Source organism: Suricata suricatta, chromosome 3, assembly GCF_006229205.1.
Source record: "Suricata suricatta isolate VVHF042 chromosome 3, meerkat_22Aug2017_6uvM2_HiC, whole genome shotgun sequence".
NCBI lineage: Eukaryota > Metazoa > Chordata > Mammalia > Carnivora > Herpestidae > Suricata > Suricata suricatta.
In genome coordinates, this window is record NC_043702.1 from 57,237,425 (window position 1) to 57,262,553 (window position 25,129).

General features: G+C 44.2%; 1 protein-coding gene across 3 annotated transcripts in view; it reads right to left on the bottom strand.

Moving 5' to 3' along the window:
* The window catches only part of MAP3K20 (mitogen-activated protein kinase kinase kinase 20), a 177,274-nt gene that overhangs the window by 25,451 nt on the left and 126,694 nt on the right, over nucleotides 1-25,129 (bottom strand). For 2 of the 3 annotated variants that reach the window (XM_029934371.1, XM_029934370.1), the window contains exons 11-16: nucleotides 21,092-21,227; nucleotides 9,422-9,466; nucleotides 7,601-7,631; nucleotides 7,362-7,501; nucleotides 2,641-2,703; nucleotides 1,566-1,658 (exon numbers count right to left, since the gene is read on the bottom strand). In XM_029934371.1, coding sequence (XP_029790231.1) covers nucleotides 1,566-1,658; nucleotides 2,641-2,703; nucleotides 7,362-7,501; nucleotides 7,601-7,631; nucleotides 9,422-9,466; nucleotides 21,092-21,227 — 508 coding nt within the window. Of the gene's footprint in view, nucleotides 1-1,565; nucleotides 1,659-2,640; nucleotides 2,704-7,361; nucleotides 7,502-7,600; nucleotides 7,632-9,421; nucleotides 9,467-12,218; nucleotides 17,551-21,091; nucleotides 21,228-25,129 lie in introns of those variants that run through there. The other variant, XM_029934372.1, reaches the window with a different exon arrangement.

Consider the following 25,129-nt stretch of genomic DNA (forward strand, 5'->3'; position numbering starts at 1 on the left):
GGGGAGTGCCCACAGCTACAGAATCTCTGGGCTAGCAGGGCGCCTGGTTGTGGTTGGAGAGAGAGGATCTTACTCTGCTGCCCGCCTTTCTGTAGCTGCTTCTAACAACAGGAATGACCAGACCATGACCCATCACAGGAAGAAAGGAAAAGTGTTCGATTACGAGAAACCTGGAGTCCCAGCAGCTTTCACTCAGCCAGGTGCTGCTGCTGCTGCTGCTGCTTTTTTTTTTTGTTTGTTTTTTAACTCAACCAGCTTCTATGGTAAAACCAGGGAGATAAAGATTTCCACTCAGCAAAAGCACTGATAGATCTGTAGTGGTGCGGGCAGGACACTGTCAGGCATCTAGAAAGTGTCATTTTTGAAGTCTTCACCCCCTCAAAACCATTGCCAGTCACCCCCAAACACTGCTTTCAGGAATGGCCTGGGGTGCGCACTGTGTAATTCGGGACAGGCCACGGGCAGCTGAGCCTACGCTCACGCTGCCAGGGCCACCGGCTCTGGGCTGCAAGGAGCTGTATTCCCAAGGTCTCTTAGCTGCTGCCTCCAAAGAAAAGTACAAATGGCGCCGTAGGTAAGCGCTTGGTTCTGGGATCAGAGAGGCCTGCATTCAAGCCTCATCTCTCTACCTGCTATCCAGGTGACCCTTGGGTAAGCTATTTAACCTTTTCAGAGCCCCAGTTTCCTCATTTGTAAAGTAGGGGGAAATAGCGTCTACGCCTCAGTACTGTGTGCCTGAAACACAATAAGTGGTCAATTAATACAAATCATCATTATTGCCTATTTATGGCAATCCAAAGTAACACAAACCTACTGCGATTCCAGTTCATATGCCACCTGGGTGAAATAATTTTGCTGCACTCTAAAATTAACATAGTAAAAGCCTGATTGAATACGTGTTGGTCAGATGCCCTTCTGCTCTCATTAGAGCTGATAATTTGGGTTTCCGTATTGCCTACAGTTCTACTCTCGATGTGGTTTTACTCTCAGTATTATAAAACAGAAACAGGAAGAGGGGATGCCCCATGCCCAGCGGTCTCGACAGTCTCTCTGGCATCCTGCCCCCTCGCCCCCCATGTTTGCTGTGAGTGTCCCTCAGGGTTTGGCGGGCTCACACAGGACTCTTCAGCTGAACAAGAGAGTAAGATTCCGAGACTGGATTACATAGGTACTGGCAGCCTTTCTTTTCTTTCTTAATTTTTTTTAATGTTTATTTTCAAGAGAGAAGAGGGAGGGAGAGAGAGTTGACGAGGGGCAGAGAGAGAGGGAGACAGAAGATTGGAACCAGGCTCAGTGCTGACAGCAAGCCAGCCGATGTGGGGCTCGAACTCACGAACTGTGAGATCATGACCCAAAGTTAGACCCTCAACTGACTGAGCCACCCAGGTAGGTGCACCTGGCAGCCCTTCACTAAATTCTATTTTTTAAAGTCCATACACTTTACTTATATCTAAGTTATCAGCTGGTTGGGGATATGAGGGAGATGTATGAAATCACAGAGTTCCAAGAGAGAAAAATGGTAAATTAGATCAAAATTTATCCAAAAGATTTAAAATGTGATTTACCTGTGGGCCAGTTCCTGGTTTCAAGTGAAAACCAAAAACAAGTTCAAGGTTCACTACTTTTTCCTCATTTTCTTTAGGTTCATCCACTGAGTCCTAAAACAGAAAAACAAGCACCATTTATTCTAGGTAGTACATAGTATCTTTGTTTTTATTTCTCACATAAAAGATGATTTCTCAGTACTAGGGTTTCCATTCTAACCTATCGTTTAACGTTTGGTTATTTTGGATCAAGCTACAAAGTACAATTCCTTAAAGCAAGAGAAATGACATCTTAAGCCTTTGAGCACATTTCCACATGATTTATCTCATGCACAACAAATTGAAGGTCACTGTCTTCCATGTTTCACAATACATCTTGCATTGTACAGTTCTACCCTAGCAGTGCACGTAGCCCCTGGGGGTCCCCTATGAGGCACAATTCACTCTGAGAGTTCATAACACTAGAGACATTTGCAAGCAATTCCCAAAGCGAAGCTGTTTACTTGCTAGAACAGATGAGGGTGAAGGGCTGAGAAAAGGAACAAAATGAACCTTCTGGAGTTTAGAGATTGAAAACCATAGTGAGTGAGTGAGAAAAGAGTTCTGTGTATTAACTATAAACATGTACTAACTCTATAAAAACATAGGCCACAGACCTTTCAACTGTGTTCAAAATAATATATCAAATATAATAACATGGTATTCAAATAAGACCTCTTACTCCCTGCCCCCAGTGCAAGTGGTAGGTAACCCAGCGCCCTACTAGGTGAATTCCTTTCGTGACTTCTGTGTTGGACGAAGGTCTCTGGAGACAGGTGGGAGGCCACTGTGCTAACCTACAACGTTCGTGCTTAACATCCCTGAGTCACCAGGCGACATGTGTTGTTCTTATCACGGATACACTGTTAATATTTCAACTTGCAGGAATCAAGCATGTTCACACATCCTAAGCTTAACTCAAAGGGTCTTTTGTTAGACAATGATTCAAGTTAGCTTCAAACAACAGCTCCCGACATAGGCAAATTTAGGTGTGGATGTAGCAGGTGCATGCGTCAATAAAGTAGCACATTCTCAGTAAGAAAAACACCTTACTTACCTTAATTAGTGGTGGGAAGTGAAACAAGTTTAGGTAATCATGGGTTAATTTCTCAATGGCTGACTGTAAAAAACAAAACATGACTTTATTAATGATCTGATTGTGCCAAGAGGGGATTAAAATTATTGTGCACATAAAAAGGCATCCTTTATGTAGCCCATAAAATGTCTTGGGGATGTTAATATCCAACATCTATTGAGAATAAAACTGATTGTTCAGAGTATTCTAGGTAGTTCATAATTGTTTAATGGAACGTGAAGATATTTTAAAGATGTTAAATCTCAGAATACACAATAAATAAAACCGTTCTTCAAACACGGGTAGAACGTACTAGCGGCAAGTTAATGTTCTAGTGTGCAGAGTGCAGTTGTCACTCTGGGCAACTGGGAAAAACAACAAAGAACATGAATATATCACCAGAGACTTTCATTAAGGCTGAAATCTCGCTAAAGGGTTTATTGCATGGTAAGGGCTTTACTATGAGCATGTGTCCAACGCTCCCCCCACCCCCACTGAAGCACAAAGAACTCAAAGGAAAGGGGGCCGATTTAAATTATTTTTTTGTACTCCTCAGGTATAATCCAGCTTTTCTGTGAACCAAACGTATCACGTAGAGAGTAAGAAAGTACCAATGTGAGAAAAATTAGATGCATTTTTCAAAGTGAAATGAAAGCTGTTGACACTTGACAATGTAATGAACACTTACGGATGTTCAGCCCCGTTCCCTCCGCACGGCCCCTCCACGTGAAGGCTTCCAGGCACAGGGGGAAGGATGCCGAGACAGGTTTAAAGGGACAACCAAGTGGCAGAGAGGTAGGTGGAAAGACTGTTTAGTTTCATGACCTACCATTTAAGGGTTGAGAGTCTCTTCGAGAAAGTACACAGCGATGATTGTACTTTCCTTGGTGACAGAGCAGAGAATCGAGGGCACGTTTGTCTTGTCAGGGTGTGTGTGTGTGTGTGTGTGTGAGACACACGCCTGCCAAGTACCAGGAAGGCTCCTCTAGTCTGGAGGTAGTCACCTGGTCCTATCCCCAGAAGCCCACCTCAGTGCATGACTTAAATGCTCATACCCCCACAAGTGTATGCAGGACCCCCGAGAACAAGCCTCTGTCATCCTGTTCTCTTAATCCTTCTCCATCAAACAGGCTTGTTTGTCAGAAATACCCACGCCCAGCTGAGTTACGTAGTGTCACGTGTTGGCTGAGCCCCCCATGAGTGGCCAGTAACCTAGCCATGGCCTTGGTGGTTAGGTGGGCCATCCATACGCCTGACTTTTGAGACTCCCCTCTCCAGGAACTGTCTCTGAGCGTATGCACTCTCATCCATGAGTTTCAGGCGCACTCTTGGGTTCCCCCCAGATACCCGTCTGCTCCCTCTTTCGGAGCTCAGGGTAGACACTGCTTCATGAGCACTGACCCCACCCCAACCAGCTGCTTCCTGTGAGGGCTTTTCCTCCATGCAGGGGCTTCATGGCTTCTTTGCAGCATTAGACTCTGTTTTTATAAAGCTTTTTAACCTTTGGCTTCTGGAACACCGCTCACTCCTCCTTTTCCTACTTCGTGAGTGGGCATTCCTCTTTTCCTCCTGCCCGGGCTCTTAGGACCTCTCCTCGCCACACACATCCTTCTTGACGGCGCCTCGTCCATCGCATAAAGCTTCCCCACAGGAACTGTCCGTGGTCAGGTGTGCACGTGCCACTGTGCTTTCCTTTTTATTTATTTATTGAGGTGAAATTCACTATCATGAACTTACCCATTTTAAAGTGCTGAATCCGTGGCACTTAGTACCTTCACAGCATTGTACAGCCACTGCCTCTCTCTGGTTCTAAAACATCTGGGGACCCTGTGCCTAGTAGCAGTCACTCCTGACTTTCCCAGCCCCTGACAACCACTAAGCTGTTTTGTGTCTGCATGGATTTACCTCTTTTCTGGATATTTCATGTAAATGGAATCATACACTAGGTGATCCTTTGGGTCTGGCTTCTTTCACTCTGCATAATGGTTTTGCGGTTACGCTACGTTGTGGCGTGTGTTTACTATGGTTTCCTTTTTTTTTTAAATGTTTTTCAATGTTTATTTCTTTTTGAGAGAAAGAGACAGAGTGTGAGTGGGAAAGGGGCAGAGAAAGAGAGACATAGAATCTGAAGCAGGCTGGCAACTCAGAGCCCGATGTGGGGCTTGAACCCATGAGCCGTGAGATCATGACCTGAGCCTAACCGACTGAGCCCCCAGGCGCCCCTATGCTTTCCTTCTTGAACCTGCAAACAGATCTGTTACCCATGGAATCCTTCCCTGCTCTATTCACGTTTTCATGACACTTAGCTAGGCCTTCTTACTTTGTATCATACCCTCCAAACTGGTCTTTCAAAACCCAGCCTTTCCTTTCTAATCCACTTCACTTTCTTCAAGAAGCCAAGTTTTCAACATGTAAGTTCTGAAAACTTCCAGTCCTCCCTGCAGCTGGTCAGAGCCCAGACCTCTGGCCTGAAGCCGTTACCTGCCCTGGGTCTGGCCGCACCTCCCTCCCACTCTGTGCGGCACCCTCTACTCCCCAGCTAGGCTCCCCTCCATCAGACAGAGCCTCCTACTGTCCTCTTGTACCTTGTGGCGAGCCAGGTTTTTCTGTTCCTTTACACTCTCCTCTCCTTCCTTCCCTCTGAACTCCTTATTCTGTCTCAGTACATGTTCTTGCCTTTCCTGCACCTGTGTGCATTCCGAATTCTGTCCCTGCAAGATCCAGCTCAGGGCCCCTCCCCAGTCCATGAAGCCTTCCCTCTCACTGACCCCCACGGCCCCTCCCAAGCAGAGGTGGTGAACGACTCCTTTCCTCCCAACTGCCAGGACTCCTTATCATGAGGAGTTGCATGGACACGCTTTCTCTCTTCGCTGGGGCATACACTCCTCAAGGGCAAGATTCTTCTTTGTATCTGACAGGCCCAGTCTTGCAGGTAGGAGGCATTCACCGACTTTGTTGAACAATACTAAGTTTGGACATCTCTTGCCCTAATGATGTCAACCAGCATGGAGGGGGCTCTGTCTCCTAGGCCTGCTAGGGGACCTTAAGTCACTCTGGCTCTGTGATTTAGAGCTTGCCACCCCCTTTCCTCCTGATGGCTCCTCAAGGAATGTTGGTCCTTTTTCAAAGACAGCAGAGGGGAAGGGAGGTGGGAACATCTTACTTGCCTTCTGCCAAATAGGACAGGATTCACCACAATGCTCTGTTGGGACCTTGAAACTTCTCTGCACTAGAGAAAATAATTTTTCCCATTGCAGCTCATCTGAGCCAGCTTAGCTTTTCGGGATGGACATGCCCTCACCCAGAGGTCAACATTAAATTACTTGCCAGCCTCTGAGATGTGTGTTCATGAATGAGGTTTCCTGCCTGTATTCGAAGAGGGAGCAGATGGTGAGGTTAAGGCTAAGCCATCAGCCAGCAGGTGCTCGGGGCTTGAAAGGACAGTCCTAGCACGGGCCCCGGGCTCACGGAATGGAAGTAGATGGGTTCTCTTTGGACCTCAGAGAGGATTTCCTTAGAAAAGAGAAAAGCCACATTGGTGGCTTTAACCGAAGTAAAGGCAAAAGCAGTTGACATGTTAGTAGAGACTTTGTGAGATGGGGTTTGGCCAGGAAGCTGCTTGCCTACCTTTCCTTCTTTGACTTCTCTTCTTTCTAACCTATGCTCCCCCCTCCATCCACCCACACTGGGGTTGAGGAGGTTCAGGGAACAAACTGATTTTATCCTAAGATCGCTCTTGAAACAGACCTCTAATAACAGTGTCCACACAGATGCCAGCAATTATTTGGTTTGGGTAACTAAAAAACAAGACAAAGAAACACATCTGGTTGCTAAACTGCCCCCCCCCCCAAAAAAAGCAACAGCAGCAAAAACAGGTTTAGCTTTGAAAGTGTTCAAGACTTCAGTCTGGGGGGATGTTAGGATTTCCTGAGAAAAACAAGGATTAGAATACACACGTGGTTTGTCCATTCTAGGTCAAGATCACAAATGCCACAAACTGAACACATGTTCCCGTGACATTAGGTACTATCGTGGCTTAGCTTTCACTCAGCCTGTGACAGGCCAGCATCCTTAGGGCTCCTAATGGGCAGCCAGCCTCTCTGGACGGGGCCACCACCGGTGCTCCCGGCTGGACGGCAGGGCTGCAGGCGCCGCAGGGCCACGTCTCCAGGGCCTCCGCACACGGAGCTGCCTCTCGCCCCAGCCGTGCCGCTGGCACTGCCTTTCCTTCCGGACCGCCCCCCCCATCCCCTTCCCTTTCCCCCGATTCACATCTGCTTGTCTTTAAGCTGTCAGCTCCTTCACAACTTCTTTGCCAAAGACTTTCCTCACCTCACCCTTACTGGTCCTTTGTGGCATTTCCTACAGCCTCTTTATGTCTCTTTATCACCATTGCATGATCCCTGTCTTCTCCACTAGACTGGGGACTTCCTGAGAGTGACGTTCAGGTGTATCTAGGTGACTTCTGCTGTGCTGGTATGAACCCTTTTGCCGTTGGATTGTGAGGAGGGAGTGGGGGTCCCATGGGGTCAGAGGCTAATTATCAGCTGGTGTGGAAGCATTTCAGCACCATGACACCAGCGCATTCACGTGTGTATCCTCAGCCTCTGACAGGACACACGGTCTGCTACATAGTAGGTGCTCAGTACATAGTAGGTGCTCAGTAAAGATTGTTGACCAACTGTCCTCCCTCTCTGAGGTACCTTCAGGTGGATGATGTGCCCCTTGGAGACAATGCCCATGTCTTTCAAGTCCTCTTCCTCCAGAAGCAGCAGTCGCTTTCCTGTAATGTTGTTTTCCTTAAACAAGCTTGCATATATGCTCATCTCTGCGGAAGAGTCCCCTGAAGGAAGGCATGAGAGAAGGCAGAACAAAATGAAATGAAACCATGTCCCAAGCAAAGTTAACTGCATGAATTAAGAAGGTAAGTTATTCTACTTGCCTTTTCTGACGAGCTGCTGAACCCAAAAATACTGTGAAAGAGAGGACACATATGGTTTTGAAGATTCACACACGGTCAGTGGCCTGACTTCACAGTAAAACACACTTTTCAGTAGATTGAAAGATCTGTAGTTTTGCAATGTAAGTTTTGGCTCAACCACCAAGGTAAAAGGAAAGAGAGTCTCTTTACGGATATAAAGCTTTCAAATGGAGATACCCCTCCCAGTGGACATCTTGGGATGCTTGAGGAAATGTTGGTTTTCTGCTTAATTTGGGAGATTTAAAAAAAAAGTCCTTCAAGAAGGTTCTTGTAATGCCTTTTCTGTTTATGTGCTGGTGGTCCCCAGGGCTGCTGAGGGGTGCGGATTTACCCAGGAATTGTATGGGGAATAGGGACCACACAGCAGTGGACAGAGAAGTGGGCAGAAAGCGCCAGGCGGTAGACCTGATCCAGAAGCAGCTCAGGGGCCCAAGACCAGTTACAGCACGGAGCTTCCTGTACAGAGTGAAGCTGGACCCAGTGACCCTCAGGCCTGAATATCATTGGCACCTGCTTACTGGTAGCCTCTCACATAGACAGAAGGGAGGCCAGACCCGGGCCCAGCAAGTCTCTGGGGAGCCCTTGACCCTGGGATTTTATTTACATGGCTTGAAACCACTCGATCTCAGAGCAAAGACTAAAAATAACTTAGAGCTCAGTGCTTTTTAAAAAATTTCTTCTCAGATGAGATGGGCCAACTTTCCAGCTGGGGATAAAGGGATTATATCTGGGCCCGTGAATAGATCCTAAGTTCTTTTTCCTTGTTAATAAGCAGGGCTGGTGGGAACATTACCAACAATGAGGCCCAGTGAATGGGAAGAAGTAGAGGCAAGAGGTGCCAAGTTTCCCCACCCTATAGAAGCCAAAGAGGTGAGCTAATGTTGAAAGCAGTTTTACTTCACCAGAATACGGTGGGCAGGAGGGAAAATGCCCGAATCCAGAAACCAGGTTGAGTCAGTTAAACAGACCTTCCCGAGAGTTTCTAGTAGTGAGTAGTGGCATCTGGTCTGTTCCCTGCGGTGAAGACTTGCTAAGGCTGGCATTACAGCTGTTTTTCTTTCTCATTTAATGATGCTTTAAGTCTATAAAATGGACCTGGACACGTATAAACCCCTGAGGTCTCTGATTAAGAATTCTCCAGATTTGTCACTAAAGAAACAGATACACAGATACAACAGGCTAAGGAGGATTGTTCCTCAGGGTCTCTACCCAAGTGTAAGGTATACAACTTCCTCTGGACTTAAATAATCTGTCCCCATCCTCTGGCTGCAGCTGCAGAGAGTGTCTGGGAGCTTGCGTCCGGCCCCCCTGGGGACGGCGGGAGGAGAGAGGGGCCTGTCACTGTCAAACAGGCCCAAGATAGGAAGGAACCCAGACCAGCGGAACCCCGGTCTAGAGCTGCCTTTACCAGGTCTCTCTCCACTGTGGTTCCAGTCCATCCCTGGTATTTTAGGGAAATGTAAGATCAAACATTTTTCACGTTTGTCCATCATGTATCCCGGATCACTCCTTTAACTTTGCCATTGGTATTCATTATCGTATTCTGGAATACCTTTCAGAGCAAATAGGAATCCTCTTGTAAGATTGGAAGAGTTACTCGCTTTGCTCTTGAGGCCTTATTTTAAATCATGACTGCATTAAAAATAGAAAAACAAGGAATTTGTCAACTTCTCCTAGTTAGACTTTCCTAAGGCCCAGACCCTCCAGCTGCAGCTATAACTTGTGGACAAATGTCTGAAATACCTGCCCAGGTCAAAGGAGGCATTAACAGAGACCGCTTACCACGTCATCTTCAGTCCATGAGCCAATCTCAAAGGAAGGCAGCAGCTGCATGGGAAATATGAACGCAGTGAAAAACACAAGTAATATTATCATTGTCCTTTTGGTTCATCCCCTATTTTGGCTTTCAGCCGCTGCTCTGGTTTGGTTTCTTCCTTGGCAGTTAGGTTGAATGGCAAGCAGTTCTCCTGACCTTGAGCCGAATTTCTCAGTGCTCCAAGCATGTACCCGTGGAAGCCGCTCCCGGCACCAGCTTCTCAGCAACAATTCATTGCACTTAGTGAGCTGTTGCAGCAGGGGCTGTAGATCTTGAGATTGTCCTCTCTTGGTACTTAGCGCACCAAGACTAGACTTCCCTCCCGCAATACGGCTTTCTGACATTTGCCAGATACCAGAGGCTCCCTTGGGATTCCCAGTCAGCATGAGGCTCATTTGATTATTCATGAAAATTCTTCAGCAACCCTTTGGTAATCAGATGACCAATATGCTGCTGCTGCCTTTTTTAAGACTTTTTTTTTTTTTTTAAAGTAATCTCTGTACCCAGTGTGGGCCTCAAACTCAATCCTGAAATTAGAAACTTCATGTTCTATGAACTGAGCCCGCCAGGCTTCGCTATATGCTGCTGCTTACAGGAGACTTTCTAAGTGGTTAGCCAAATGACTCACTTGTATTATATTTTTAAAAGCAAATATTGGGACCCATGGATGAAGAGGGACAAGTGAAACTGGAACTGTGGTCCCAAGAAACCCACGTGGCAGAGTTTGTTCTAATGAAAACAACTAACGTCTCTCCTGTTCAGGTGTACACAGGAAAGACTTTGCAGAAGGGCGTGGGCCTGCATCATTTTCCAAGCCAGAGAGCTACGTGCTTCAGTATATGCCCACGGCCATAGACTAAGTGATAAATGCCTCCATAATCTGAAGAAAAATGGGGAGTCCTGTGTCCTGAATTAGAGTTTGCCATAGCCACTAGCTTTAACCAGCTTAACTTGCCAGGATGGTTGGATTGCTTGTAAGGTAACATGGGCAAAGGGTCTTTCAACCTTTGTTACAAATAACATTGTTTTTGTGGGAATGAATTGAAAAAAAAAGTTGAATTTGATTGCTTTTACTATTAGTGTAAAAATCGGAAGGTCGGTGAGTTTCTCACCTGCAAATATTTTGAACTCACATGCTCAAAACCCTACTAGAAAAGGCATGCTCCTCGCTTGAAGGAGTTTTTAATTTAATTGGGGGTGAAACAGATTTGGATTACAGATGAAGGAGTTCGAGGTTACCTTCATGTTGGCTTACTCAGTACCTACCAGAGTGCCTAGTATACAGTACTTGATAAATTTTTGTTGAACAAATCCAGCTGTAAGGTGCATTTACTAAAATGCTGAGTCCTCTCGTATAGGATTCAGTGTGGGTACACCTGAAAAAGGGAGGTTTTCATAGACCAAGATGGGGACGGAAGGCATGGTGGCTTGAGCTGGGCACTACAGGGCGCGAGGAACAGAGACGTGATTTTAGTTGAGAAGCAGAAGGCCAGACACTGGCACCAGTGTTGGGGGAAGGAGGGCATAGCACGTTTGCCTTACTGGAGCACTGGATGCAGAGTGTGTATGTTGGAGGATAAAGGGGAAATGCTTAACGTTTTTGTTTAAAATGCTTAAATTCTCTCTGGCAATGGTTAAAAATCTCTAGGGAGCCAAGCAGACTTTTTTTTTAAACCCACAAGTTACAATATATTTGAAGGTGTAGAGTTTGAATATTCTAGCTAAGCTGTAAGCGCATCAATCACTACCGGTCTGTAGCTCCTCCACTGCCCCTCCCCGCCGCAATCCCTCAGGATCGCCCCTCGCCTCCTCTGAAATACTGGACATGTGTAGGAATCATCATGTGCACTCACCTGCTTCAGTAATGCAGAAAGGAAAATGACTTGAGGAAGAAAATCTAAAACTGAATTTGATCGAAGTAAATACATGACATTTTATTTCTTCACAGGGCAGCTGAATACAGCTGCAGAAACATGTCATTCTCTTTCCCCATCACGGAAACAAACGTGAAATAAGGAACTTTTTTGATGAGTTCAGGGAACAACAGACTGAGTTGTTAGCTGAGTTAGCAGCACTCTCTCCCTGCATCCAGGCTGGCCTCCAACGGGAGTGGGGCGGGGCGGGGGGGGGGGGGGGGGGGGGGGGGGGGGGGGGGGGGGGGGGGGGGGATGTGGTTTGATTTTTATATAGTTCCCAGATGTTGTCCTAAACCGAATTGTTAAGGACTTCTTGAATAAAGGTTGTAAATAAAACAACTAATCAAAAGCCATTACATTTGGTTTTCAGGTCAAAAGGAGAAGGGAAGAGTTCTCTCGCCCTCCTAGAGTGGCTCATCAAGGAAGCCCCAAGGGAAAGGCACAGATCCAGTTTGATTATCACTCTGGCAGGATTCTTGCACAAGGTTTGCCGAGATCGGGGATGGGAAGGTGGGAGCCGGGCGCTGCCTCCGGACAGTTTGAATCTGGCAGGACGGGGTGAGAGATTACGATCTGCAGCCGCATAGTGGTTTACCGTTCGCTCCCTTCTTAGCATGGCAGCGTGTCTGCGGTAGCCTGGGGTCTCAGCCTTTCGTTGTTTGGGGGATTAAAAAAATGCACCTCGTGACTGCCCCATCACTGTACAAATTTATTATTTCCACTCAACTGATTTCAGGAGAGAGAAGCTCACACTGATGTGTGTGCGTGTGACAGCGATTCCTTCCGAGGATGTTGGGAATCCCATCTAACAAAGATCTGATACACACAGCAACACATAACAAAGGGATTTACTGTCAAAACGTTTATTGCAAAATGGAGTCTTAAAACAAAAAAGCAAAGAAAAGTTCACATCAAAATGAAATGTATGACACCAACTTGGATTTCTGAATACATTGTGGACTTGCGCTGGAATATCAAATTCCAACTACGAAATCAATAACTGAGTAGTCTTACCACACACGAGTGAAATGTAATCTTCCATACAAACATTATACAAGATATTTGGCAGAGGGTTTGCTCAGAATAACATTGCAACAGAATTGAGAAAAAGGTTAAAAAAGTGATAATGCCATCTATTCAAAGCTCACACTCAAAGAATATAAATATTTCCTATTATTTAGTACAAAATTTTTTAAAGAGTGCAAAAGCAGTATGTGCAGTGTATTGTATCTGACGTTAAAAGATAAACCGTTCTGCACACAATGTAAAATAATGAACGTAGGTGCTTGAAACGCTAGCTTTAAAGTCAGTCATCACATGCCAGAAAGCTCCTCGTAGGCAATAGCTTGCAGCTAAGTTGAAGCCTAAGGGAACACGGCTCACCCTTCAGACTTCCTGGTACACACTCCTTTTTCATCCCAGAAGTGCTACAGCTATCAGGCTGGGCCACGATCAAAAGAATAGAACAGATTGTTCTTTCTGGCAACGCTTAAAGTCTAAACAGGAAGACAGTCTTACTCAAAAGCTGCAAAAGGTGCCTGATTATAGAAAAATTCTGCTCTCTCATACATGCGGTGTAATGAGGATGTGCTAGTTTTGAAAGGCTACAACCAGGCTAGTGTATCAAAACCCAAAAAAGTCTCAGTATTTAACTCAGAATAGCTTTTACAATGGTCTTTCATGAAATTCTTACTACTCCAATGAAAACTCTGGAAAATCAAGTTATCCTAGTGCTAGGAGAAGTCATTCTGGAGCTCTCCCAAATCTTCCCTCTGATTCCAGGAGTTTACTGGGAATCAATTTTGAATACTTCAGCTGGTGTTAATATCTCACAGATTTGCTGCATGTTAAAAATCACTGGCTAAGAACTGGCCCTCAACATTTCCAGAGCAGCCAAAACGAGTGTCCTATGTGCCTTCAACTCCTCCCACTGGTTATTAATGTAAAATATTAAGATGTGATTTTACTTTGCCCCCCCCCCCCCCCACACATGCAGCCCCTCTAAACTGACCTGGCTGCTTTGCAGAACTGTAGCCTCCTCAGTGGGGTTTCCTTTTTTATTGATTTTGGAATTAGTGTAATAGGAGAGTGACCCCCACCCCCCACCCAGGTAAATTTTGCTGTTTTATAAAGTTTCCACCAGCATTCTTAAGGGGAAAGAAACCATTTCCACAAGCAGAGATTTAAGATAAATGCTACAAACCTATAAAATGCAGATTGTATAGTAGTTGTAATTTTGAAAATGCATCTTTTGACTTGAGCAATTTTGTTTGGGGGGAAATTTTTCACACAGAACTCTAAAAACTGCCAGGTTTAGCAAGTTTCTCAAAGTGGGGAAGGACAATGGTATTGGTGTGTGGAATTCTTTATTACGGGGGAGGGCTGTCCCTGGCATGCATGATGTTAACCATTTTTGGAACGGGGCATTAAATATGCCCCAGTCACTATGACAACCCAAAATATGCTCCAGCCCGCCCCCCCCCCCACACCATTAGGTGCCCCAGATGAGAATGGCTGGTAGAGAGTCATCCAATTCTAGATGATCAACTTTATGAATACCAAAAAAGAGACGAAAAAGAGTAATTATGTTTTCAGTTGTATGACTCTAAAAATTATGATTTAGTTTTAATTATCATTGTGAATCTTTAAATTTCTTAGTGTTTCTTTAATTCTAAGTGTATGCTTTTGTAGGTCAAGTCATTGGAATAAGTCCAACATCAGTAATTTGCCATTTGAAAAACTGATCTGAAAAGTGAATTAGAAGCCGCACAATTAACATCATTAGAAGTTCTATGTAAGAGAGTTCCTTTTAAAAGTAATAAAACAATAGTCTAAAGTCTTCTAAATAATCTTCACAGAGTGAGACCACTTTAAAATTTTCTTTATATGATTTGGATTTTAGGGATGTTCAAAACCCTAGAAAGGCACTTATTTGGAACAGAAAGTAAAGCAACGCTGTATGAGAATTACCTACAATAAAATACGATTACAGGTGGAGACCAAGTTCATGCTCATCACTGCGGCTTTCCTTAGTTCTGCTGGTCCCTCAGTCCCTGCACGCTGGTGAGGAAGAGGGCAGGAGCGGAGAATCGGGGACAGGATCCGTAAGTAACAGTAAACCCAGGTCTGAGTAGAGTCCTATTACCTTTCTCTTTCGGCCCTATTTGGCTACTTCTATTAATGCACCAAAACTTTATGTGTAAGTATAATACATTTAAATGTAAATTAGGGAAAATGTCAGTTTCATTCCATTTATCTGTTCTCAATTTGTTGATGAGGATTCTTGAATGAGAGGCAGGGTTTACATTCTTACATAAAGTGCACAGATCCCAAAATTACCCCGCAGAGACTCCCTGGCCAGCGAGGCCTTGTCCAACTACACTTGGAAATCCGCAACTTTCCTCTATGTGCGGCATCCTCTTTCCCTGCTCCGTTTCTCAGCATGCACTTCTCAAGCATTTACCTACTCTGGAACCCGTTTGTTTTGTTTACTGTCAGGATCTCTGCTCGCTAGCAGGTGTGCTCCGTGAGCACGAGGGTCTCCCTCTAGCTGGGCCCCAGAACAGTCCCTGGCACAGAGGAGGGGCTCAGTGAGTATCAGTGGAATGAATGACTTTATCTTGCCCTAGAAAGATGTGCAAGAGGCTTGTAACCTACTTCCTCCTTGGCTCTCTCCTTCAGGTTGCTGGACTAGAGTGCCCCCAGGGCATGCTGGGAAGTCACGAGTTGATGTTCGGCTTGAGGGGCTCAGCTCGAGTCGCGGAGTGCTCCTCACTGAGCACAGGCAGGACACCTGTTTCGGCCGCTGCACGCGCGTCTGCGAATGTTTGCAGAGACGGAAGGGGTGCCTGAGTGGGTGTGCAGGGAACCCGTCTTCCAGGGGGAAGGCTTCCCTGTTCTTCCTGTTTTGCCTTAGTCTACGGGTGGTAGCAGGGCCTGCAACCGCCTCAGGTATGTTGTCTCCAAAGAACCCCAGGTTCAACTTGTTTATGCAGTTTATGTTCTAAGAATGTTCTCTTCATCTTTCCTGAAAGCTGTTTAACTTTCATTTCCTACTACCCAACAAATATTACTTGAAATTGATAGTCTAGTTTTCAAGTTACTGTAACCACTTACTTTTCGTAACAGTTGCTAAAGCTAACTGACCACTTACCATGGACCTGGTTCTGTGTTAAGTGCTTTACCTGGATTATTTCATTTAAGCCTTAAACGCTTTGAAGTGTGGATACTGTTGTATTCCCATGGCAAAAATGAGCAGACACACAGAGGTTAAATGATTTTTAACAGATTACACTGCAGTTTTGACTCCTAAGTTGACTACAGATCCTTCTCTTTATTGCCATGGTATCTAGACTGTTCCACATTTCATACCCAGGACATTTTAATAGTTATTTTTCTCCAAATGAAGCTGGCACAGTGTATGGCTCATTTTGTAGTATTTTCCAGCTGTTAATGGGGATTAGAAGCCTGTCATGCCTCAAATTTCCAGAGGCTTTTCCTGATTGAGTATACTTGGAAATGGTATTAGATGATATCCATGATGATATCCTTTAAGTTCCCCATAAAAAGAACTACCAAAAGCGTTTTTGTTTAATAGTCAGATGAATGGCCCTTCTTTCCAAAGCAGGATGAAAAAAGTTTTTGTTCTTTTGCTTTTCTTGTATATATAGGACTGCAAATGCTTGGTAATTTGTTTTGTTTTTTTCAAACAGTGTTTTCTAGTTTTACAGCTTTGACAAATGTGATTAACATTCCGAGACAATCCCTCTGGCCAACTAGGTTTTCAGACAGCACCTACATTCACTTCCTTTTATCACCAGTGGTTGAATCCAGGTTAAAAAAACACACACACACACACTCTGGGAGGCCGGATTCAACCTAAAAAGGACCCGTCATCCTCCACGTCTATCTCAGTATAATTTATCTTTGCTCTTCCTTTTATAATAGTTCCCTCTCTGAAACATCCATACATGTATTTAGAACGCAGGGCCCTCACGCCCCCGGAAAGCGCACGCGCACACGCCCCCTGGCGGCGCCGAGCGGCTCCGCACAGCGCGGGAGCTGCCCTGCCCGCAGGCCTCCCAAGACCGCGTCCTTCCCGCGGGCGACTCCGCGCCGGTCCAGGGCTCGCCCTGGGGTGGAAGCCCGCAGCATCTGCCGTTGGCTTCAAATGAGTGTTTCCTCTCCCAGTCTGCTGTTAGGAACATCGCTCAGGTTTTACTGTGAGTAGTTGTGCTATTAAGTATTGAAAACTCTTGGCATTTAGGTATTTTTGAAGTATTTGTGATAGCCGCCTTTCATCTCAATTTTTGTATTGTTGGATTTTGTAGTCACTCTCAATTATTTCTGACAGTACAGCATACTGCCAGAAGAAAGAGAAATGTAGTGTTACAGGAAAATCAGTGTCAAGGAAGAATTAGGAGTTAAGAGTGCTTTTTCAAAACGGAAGTTTTCTTAAGCAATTGAAGTCAAAGTATGAAGTATTTGCTTAAAAAAAAAAAGCCAGAATGTAATTAGTTGTGAAAAATACTATACTGTATAAAAGAGTCACAGATTTCTATAATCAGGCACCATATTTGCTGACTCATTAAATATATCTTTCTGGCTTAACCCCCCCCCCATTCTCATTTTTCTGTAAGCAGGAAAAAGAAAGTAAAATCATTAAAGAAATGACTGTTACAGAAATGTGATTGGCCTAAAAATTCCGTGCTTAGTTTTCTACCTCCTTACTGGTAGCAAGTTTCTTTTGTTTTGCCGAACATTTTTCAATTTTCTTACTTTGCTTTCTGCTTTCATTCACTATTATTATCCATGTCATTATCCTCCTCCTCACCGTCATCATCGTCATCATCATCGTCACCTTCTGACAAGTCAAAATCACTGAACCCCAGGGCCATGTTGACTTTCTTCCCCCTTCTCTTAGATGTGGTTTTGGAAGAATTCTGCTTGGCTTGCATGTTTATCTGCATCCCAGAATGCAGCACAGCTCCTGCTTTGTTCATTGAGAAGATATCCCCAAAGCCCATCAGCATCATGGCCTGCAGACTCGGGTTCATGCCATGGCCCTCCCCGTTACTGGTTGCTGTGATCTGACATGACATCTCTGCACTGTTTGACTCCTCTGTCTTAGATTCAAAGTAAGACTCCTCAGACATTCTTGCAGCAAGAGGCAAGAGAAGCTATCATGAGGGAAGAAAGGACAGAAGTAAAAAGAGAAATTAGGACCAATTTAAATAAAGGAAACAGATAGCACAAAATTAGTGGGTGCTGCACAGAGGGTCAATGATTAGTGAAGTAACGAATATAGGGAATCCTGTAAAAATTTATTTAATGGCAGGTTTGGCTCCAGCATATTTGCCATAATTTATCAACAACAGAGTAAATCACAACCAAAAGTTCGCAAAGCACCACAGCCGGCCAGATTTCAAAATGGGGAGCAAGTTGCAAGTGTGAAGCCCTCATTTCGCTTAAAACAAAACAGTATTTAGGATTTCTCTTCATTTTTCCCAATTTCACTTTCACACAGAAATGTTAACTATTAAATTAAAAAAGAAATTAAGTAGAGTTTAAATCTCAAGTAAAAAAAATCAAGGAACCTTGTACCAAAGGATAAAGTTTAGAGGAAGTGTGAAGACAGTTCGGTAGTCAATACCCTTCTACAGAGATCTGGACCGTTAATCTCCTTTCTGTCTAGACTACCATCTGACTCTAACTTAAAAAGGAGTCTAGAATTCACTAGTTTCCGTTTGTTATTTATTACAGCCAGCTAGAACCTAGTTACTCGACTTATGAAATAATTCATATACTTGTGAACAAATTCTAGATTTGTCACAATACTTAAGTGATAAAGACAAATACATATGAAACTTGGGAGGAGAGAATTAGTATTAATTTTGGCCGTTGTTACCTTTTGCTCCGTTCTCCAAGTGCCCTTCTTTTAGCAGAACTCTTTTTTCCTAGGAATCCCCCCTCACAGAAAATCTCAATTTTCTACTTTACATCATGATTTTGAACTAATATATTCCCATAAATGTTGGTCATATTCATTTCAGGAGTACAACTGTCAGGATCTGAAAAGTGTTACTGCCTCTTCTTTTGAGAAATAAGCAAATTAAGGCTTATATCTTTGGCGTTGATCCACTATGGGTAAATTTATGATACAAATAACATGGGATGGACTTTACATCTTGGGTGTAAAGATGGTTTTTAGGGCCAGTTTCCTAATTTTTAGATTGAAGTTGGAATTGAGGTTCTTTCTCTTCAAGTTTTATTTTTTTAAGTAATCTCTACACCCTACATGGGGCTCAAACTCATGACCCAGAGATCAGAGTCGAAGGCTCTACCAACTGAGCCAATAAGGTGCCCCCTGGAGTTGGGCTTTTAAAAAATATCTTCCTCTATTAGGAAAACATTTCCAGAGTCGTTCGTTCAATAAGAACTTCATATGCTTCAGCTAAAACGTTCCAGTTACACAGAGGAAAAAATTGCATTAGATCCTTTCACACTAGAAACAGGATATTATTTTCCTTGCAGCCAAACTTTGCAGCTTCTCAAATTTGTTTTCAGATGTTAGAGAGCTTTGTCCTCACACTAAGTTCTCAACAGATGTCTCTCAAATAAGCTTTGATGTTTAAAAAAATCTATTTTTATATCAAGCTACAATCATAATTAAGAAATAAGCGGTTTCTGTAGGAGACAATTCATCTTCCCACATATCTTCAACCCATGTTTTGATTTCAGGAAAGAAAATGGGTGTCCCTCCTTGAAATGAGTCCAATACTATTTTTTACGAAATTACATAAATGTCAGACTTTTATAATTAAGATGAGGCTACAGAAGGAAAACCTAAACCTCCAGCCACTTGCTTTTAAAAAGGTTTATTTCATCTTTCTCTCAGAAACCTCATTTAAAGTCAACTAAAAACTGATGTGAGGATGAAAGAAAATACCTGCTTAGAAAATACCTGAGCACAAACTTTCTTTCCTTCAGAAATAGGAGCTCTAAGCAGAAGAGACATTAAAAGCAAGTACTGTAAGAAAGAAACTTAGCCCTCGTAGGTTAAAAAAAAAAAGGGCCGGACCTCTCTGAGATCATGCTTCATGCTGTCCATTGTTAGATGGGAGCCTTCAGAGCGGTTCCTTTTACAGAAAGTTTTCTGGAGTTAAAACGCAAGCATACGACCTACTGAGCACTCCTACTGTTTCATTATTTATTACACAACTATGTTACTAATAGCAATGATGTGTGCAAGGCAGCCCATGATTTCTTAGCAAATCTAATGCGATAAACCAAAGAAAGCTTCTAAAGCCTACTGTAATAGGTAGTTTAAAGTTTTTCTTACAATGCTGCATTTAGAAAGAGTCAAGCCATGCAGTGCTTTATAGCTTAAGATTTCAATGTACTTAAAAAAAAAAAAAACCCGCCTCTCAGCCTTCAGAAGGCAGCCATGTTCCTGCCTCTCCTCAGCTCGGGGTAATGCTTTCTGAGTCTGCCTGTCGGTACGGACTCAACCAGACTCAACTTCCTTCTTGAGAACCAAAGTTAAATTCACTGAACTTAGGAAATGTCGTACCTGTTTAATGTCCCATGGCAGTTTTATGTATAGCACTTCAGTTCTTAGTTTGGAAATTGGTGGATGGCCAAAGTCATTTTGGAAAAAGGTAAAGCTGATAATAAATATTTAACTTCACTGTATTTCCCTTTTTTAGATAGCAGGTTGCTTTTCCACATCAACTGGAAAAGGAGGCAAACTATTCTTTAGACACTGGAGAATACTTTGCACCTGGGCACTGGCTGCTTAATGGAGATTAAGGCTTTTAAAAATAGGAAAGCTTTTTGAAGATCACCTAGTGAACCGCATTTTAAGTATTTTTTGGGTATAATTACCACAGCAATTATCAAAAATGGATTTAAAATACGTAAGCTTACCTTTAATCTTACCATTATTTGTGTTTTTAACGTGGACAAAATATTACCCATTAAAACCCCCAAAAAAGCCAATGAGCTACTAAATTCCTGAAATGATAAATCATTCAAAATAGGGAAGAATCCTGAAGTTTGACTAGACTTTACTATATCATGTCTACATATAAGCATAAGCTACATATATAAATAGTGAAATCCTTATGAAGAATTTCCATCTTCCTTAAATAAAAGGCTTGGCAAGAAACCAAGGTAGTTCTTAAGCACAGGAGGTGCTAGGGGCTTGTCCCAAGGGCTGTCTTTTTCCAAATCTTGTGCTGCAATGACTGTAACACTAAATCGAGTGAGGAATACTAATGCTGGGCACTGATATGTCACCAAGTTCGTTCTCTTTTAGAGGGAAAACGTGGTTAAGTCCCCCCACATGGAGACTCTTGGACAGCAAGCTGCCGCCGCCTTGTGCTTATTAATTACTGATGGGCTCTATGGAGTTAGTCAGCCTTTAGGCACATGTTCTGGGGATCTAACAGATGGTGTGAAAATACACTGCATTTTATTTTTGTGATTCTACTATACAAACACGCTGACAGAATAACAGTTCTTAGAGAAAGGGCCAGAAATAGGCTAAGCTTTTCTTTTAAATTTCTGGCATTTTATTAACTGAAATGAGATCCAAGCGCTACTTGAGTGTAAACGCGGGCCCTCCACAGTGCAGGCGTCAGGCAGGAAGTGAGGGGGGGGCGGGGGGAGGGCCGCCATGCTGCCCCTACTGGGGGGGGGGGCGGCAGGAGCACTCACCGGGGTGTTGGACTGTTCCGTCAGCTTTTGCTCCCACATCCTCAGACGTCTTTCCCGTTCTTTGAGCTCTTGCTCTTTACAGCTGAGGTCCCGTTCTAGTTTCTTCAGCCTCTCAAGAGTTGCCTCAATTTCACACCTGCACAGGGATGACTGGTTTAAGTCTCAACATTTGCTCAAGCCTTGTGAAATGCTTAGTGGTCCATCAGAATGCGTAAAGAAAGTAAAAGGCTGGGGCACCTGGGTGGCACAGTCAGTTAACCCTTTGACTTTTTTTTTTTTTTTTGGAGAGAGAGAGATGGTGCGAGCAGGGGAGGGTCAGAGAGAAAAGGAGACACAGAATCTGAAGCAGGCTCCAGGCTCTGAGCAAGTTTCAGCACAGAGCCTGACCTGGGGCTCGAACCCACAAACTGTGAGATCATGACCTGAGCCGGAGCTGGACGTTCAACCAACTGAGCCACCCCGGTTACCCTAACCCTTTGACTCTTGATTTTGGCTCAGGTCATAATCTCATGGTCTGACATCCAGCCCCACATAGGGCTCCTGACTGATAGTGTGGAGCCCACTAGGGATTCTCTAACCCAAACCCACTTACCCTGCCTCTCCCCTGCTCACACTCTCTCTCAAAAAATAAAAATAAAAGGCTAAAATTTGTGTGTGTTGAGATATCACTGACATGTATCACTGTGTAAGTTTAAGGTGTACAGCATAATAGTCTGACTTATACATACTGTGAAATGATGACCGCTGTAAATTTAGTTAGCATCCATCATCTCATATGAAGCAAAAAAAGAAAAAAAAATTTTCTTGTGAGGAGAACTCTCAAAATATACTCTCTAAACAATTTTCATATACATAATACATTAGACTGTAGTCATGCTGCACATCACATTCCTTGGATTTATTTATCTTGTAACTAGAAGTTTATGTCTTTTTTATTTTGAGAGAGAGCATGTGTAAGCAAGTGGGGGAGAGGCAGAGAGAGAAGGAGAAAGAGAAACCCAAGAACGGAGCAACTGTGAGGCCACGACCTGAACGGAAAGCGGGAGTCCGACCTTTAGCCAACGGAGGCCCCCGGATAAGTTTATACCTTTTGGCCACCCTCCTCCTATTTGTCCCCACCACCCACTCTGGTAACCATAAATCTGCTCTTTTATTTCTGTGAGCTTGGTAAAACTTGTGCTTCTAAACCAAACAGGAAACTATCAGAGAGTAAGAAACCTGTCATATCCTTAAAGATCTATAGGTAGTTTGTAGTCCGGAAAAAGCAGCTCCAAATACTTCCTAACAAGGCACTGCAGCCCCGCTGGAGTAAGAGCCCACGCTGCGGAGCTGGTGTCCTGGTTTAGCTATCTAATGAACGCTGACATTCAACTAGCCCTTCTATTCAGAAAGTCCTATTACATCATGTCTCCTCTCATTCTCATACCAGCCCCCAAGAAGCCGGTACTAAGCCCATGTACGGAGACGGGGAAAACGGTATTTAGGTTAGGTGATCAACGTCCTGGCGCTAGTGAATTCAAGTCAGCATAATCCCCTGGCTGGGAACTCCATCAGCTGATTATTCTGACCTCGTTTCTTTCCTCAGTTGTATCGGGTGATGATTATCTTACATCAGGGGTGCCCCGATTGCCGGATCCTAAAACTACCTGGGCAGCTTGTTAAACACAAATACACAACAAAATACAGATTCCTAGGACCCTTCCTTAGAGCTCATGATTCAGTAGGGCTGACGAGGGATTTCCATTATCTAATAAAAGACCCAGGTAATTTTTATAATCAGACAAGTGTGGATCAGGTGAACTCTAAGGTTCTTTTGAAGTTTAAGTTCCCTCCTTAGTCTCCATAGGCCAACTAACCTCACCACTAGACTATGTCCAGTTCTAGAAACCCATCTTTTACAGAAAACGAACCGTTCATGACACGGCTCAGCACAAGCTGTGTTCTTCCATCCAGGCTGTCACTGTGCTCTGAGAGCTGCAGGCTCCTTCGCTGGAGTTTCTGAAAGGCCTGGGCACACTCGACTGGTGATTAGCTGGTAAGTGCGGCCACAGCGTGGGGCCTGCCTGGGAGTCTCTCTCTCTGCCCCTCCCCCACACTCTTGCTCTTTCCCTCTTAAACAAACATTAAAAAAAAGTCCTAGGTATTAATTGGCAACATCTAATACAGGGAACAGCTACTGAGGTGAGTCTGGATTTGGGTCCAACATCTGACTTCCCTGGTTGTCTGAAAAGAACCTGGGAGCCAGGGCGCTAGCAAGTTAGCGTAAAAGCACCTGCCGTCGACACTCCATTCCTCTTATTGGTGTCATTCGAGAATTACAGAATATAAGTACAGCGACACCACCTGCAGAGTCAGCAATCTTTCCGAATTATGACTATCCTCAAATCCACACTGTCTGATATTTCTGACAAAAAGATTATGCCCATTCATAAACAAGTGTGTGTTTATTTTTCAAATGGAGATTTGAGGGGGAAAAAATCAATGTGGAAAACCTTAGGTTAAACTTTTGTAACAAAGAGAGTGAAAGTGAGCCATCTTGGGGACCTGGGGGGGGGGTCAGAGGGTGGCAGAGGGGGGAGCGGGCGGGTGCACTCAGCGGCAGGTGGGGGGCCTGGGCCGCCGTCTGTGTAGTGCCTCCGCCTGCCACGCCACACCCCTGCCAGCGAGCATGGTCGCAGGGGATACTCTGTGTGAGGTAAGCGGCCAGCACGTTCAATTTCACTTATAATTTAAGCCAAGGATTCATCTCAAGTTTCAGCTCTGGGAGCCGACTAAGCCCTTCTGGAAAACAGATCACCAGTTAAGTAAGCGGAAAGCTGTGACACAAAAACACGGAGTAAAATCTGCTTCCTCAACCCAGCTCCTCAGGCTCAGCACTTCCCAACACTGCCTCCCGCAGCCGCAGGGAGTGTGGGGAGTTAGGTGCTCCCCAGGCTGCTCCCCGTGTGGGTAATGGATTGTTTGGCATCAAATGCATCTGCTGAAGCACCTATATAACCTCCCCTTCTATAGACTTAAGCGTTTGAGAAAGTTTACCTGTTTCAGTTGATGAAACTGATGGTTTTCCTCTTACCCAAATCCAACTAAGGTTGACTTCCACTAGTATCAATTTTCCATATGCCAAAAACAGGCAATGAAATGTAATTATCTTTTCAAGGTCAATTTTTAAAAGCAGCCATATTATATATATGATGATAAATAGACAATTTGAATACTGATGTTATATATTAAATGATTTGTGCTAATATCTAGATCGCAAAGATTAAATTTTTTTTAGCTTTTTAATGTCTTTATTTTTGAGAGAGAGTGCTAACAGGGGAGGGGCAGAGAGAGAAAGAGAGAGAGAATCCCAAGCAGGCTCCACACTGTCAGTGTAGAGCCCGATTTGGGGCTCGAACCCACGAACTGTGAGATCATGACCTGAGCTGAAACTGAGCCAGACGCTTAACACACTGAGCTACCCAGGTGCCCCTGTTTTTTATTTATTTATTTTTATTTTATTTTAATGTTTATTTGTGTGTGTAAGAGAGAGAGAGAGAGAGAGAGAGAGAGAACGAACAAGAAAGAGGATAGAGAAAGAGAGAGAGAGAGAGGGAGACACAGAATCCCAAGCAGGCTCCAGGCTCAGAGCTATCAGCATAGAGATGGGGCTCAAACTCACCAACTGCAAGATCATGACCTGAGCTGAAGTTGGACGCCTAACCCACTGAGCCACCCACGTGCCCATTTTTTTTTTTAATTTATTTTTGAGAGAGACAGACAGTGTGAGCAGGGGAGGGTCAGAGAGAGGAGTCAGGATCTGAAGACAGGCTCCAGGCTCCGAGCTAGCTGTCAGCATAGAGCCCGACGCGGGGCTCAAACCCACAAACTGTGAGATCATGACCTGAGCCGAAGTCGGATGCTTAACCGACTGAGCCACCCAAGCGCCCCCCCATTTTTTGTTTTTAACAAGGCGTGCCATGCGGGAGTGTTCTGATCACCAGAAAGGAATACAACCAGCTTAGTATTCTGCCAAGAGACACATCTGAACATGCCTCA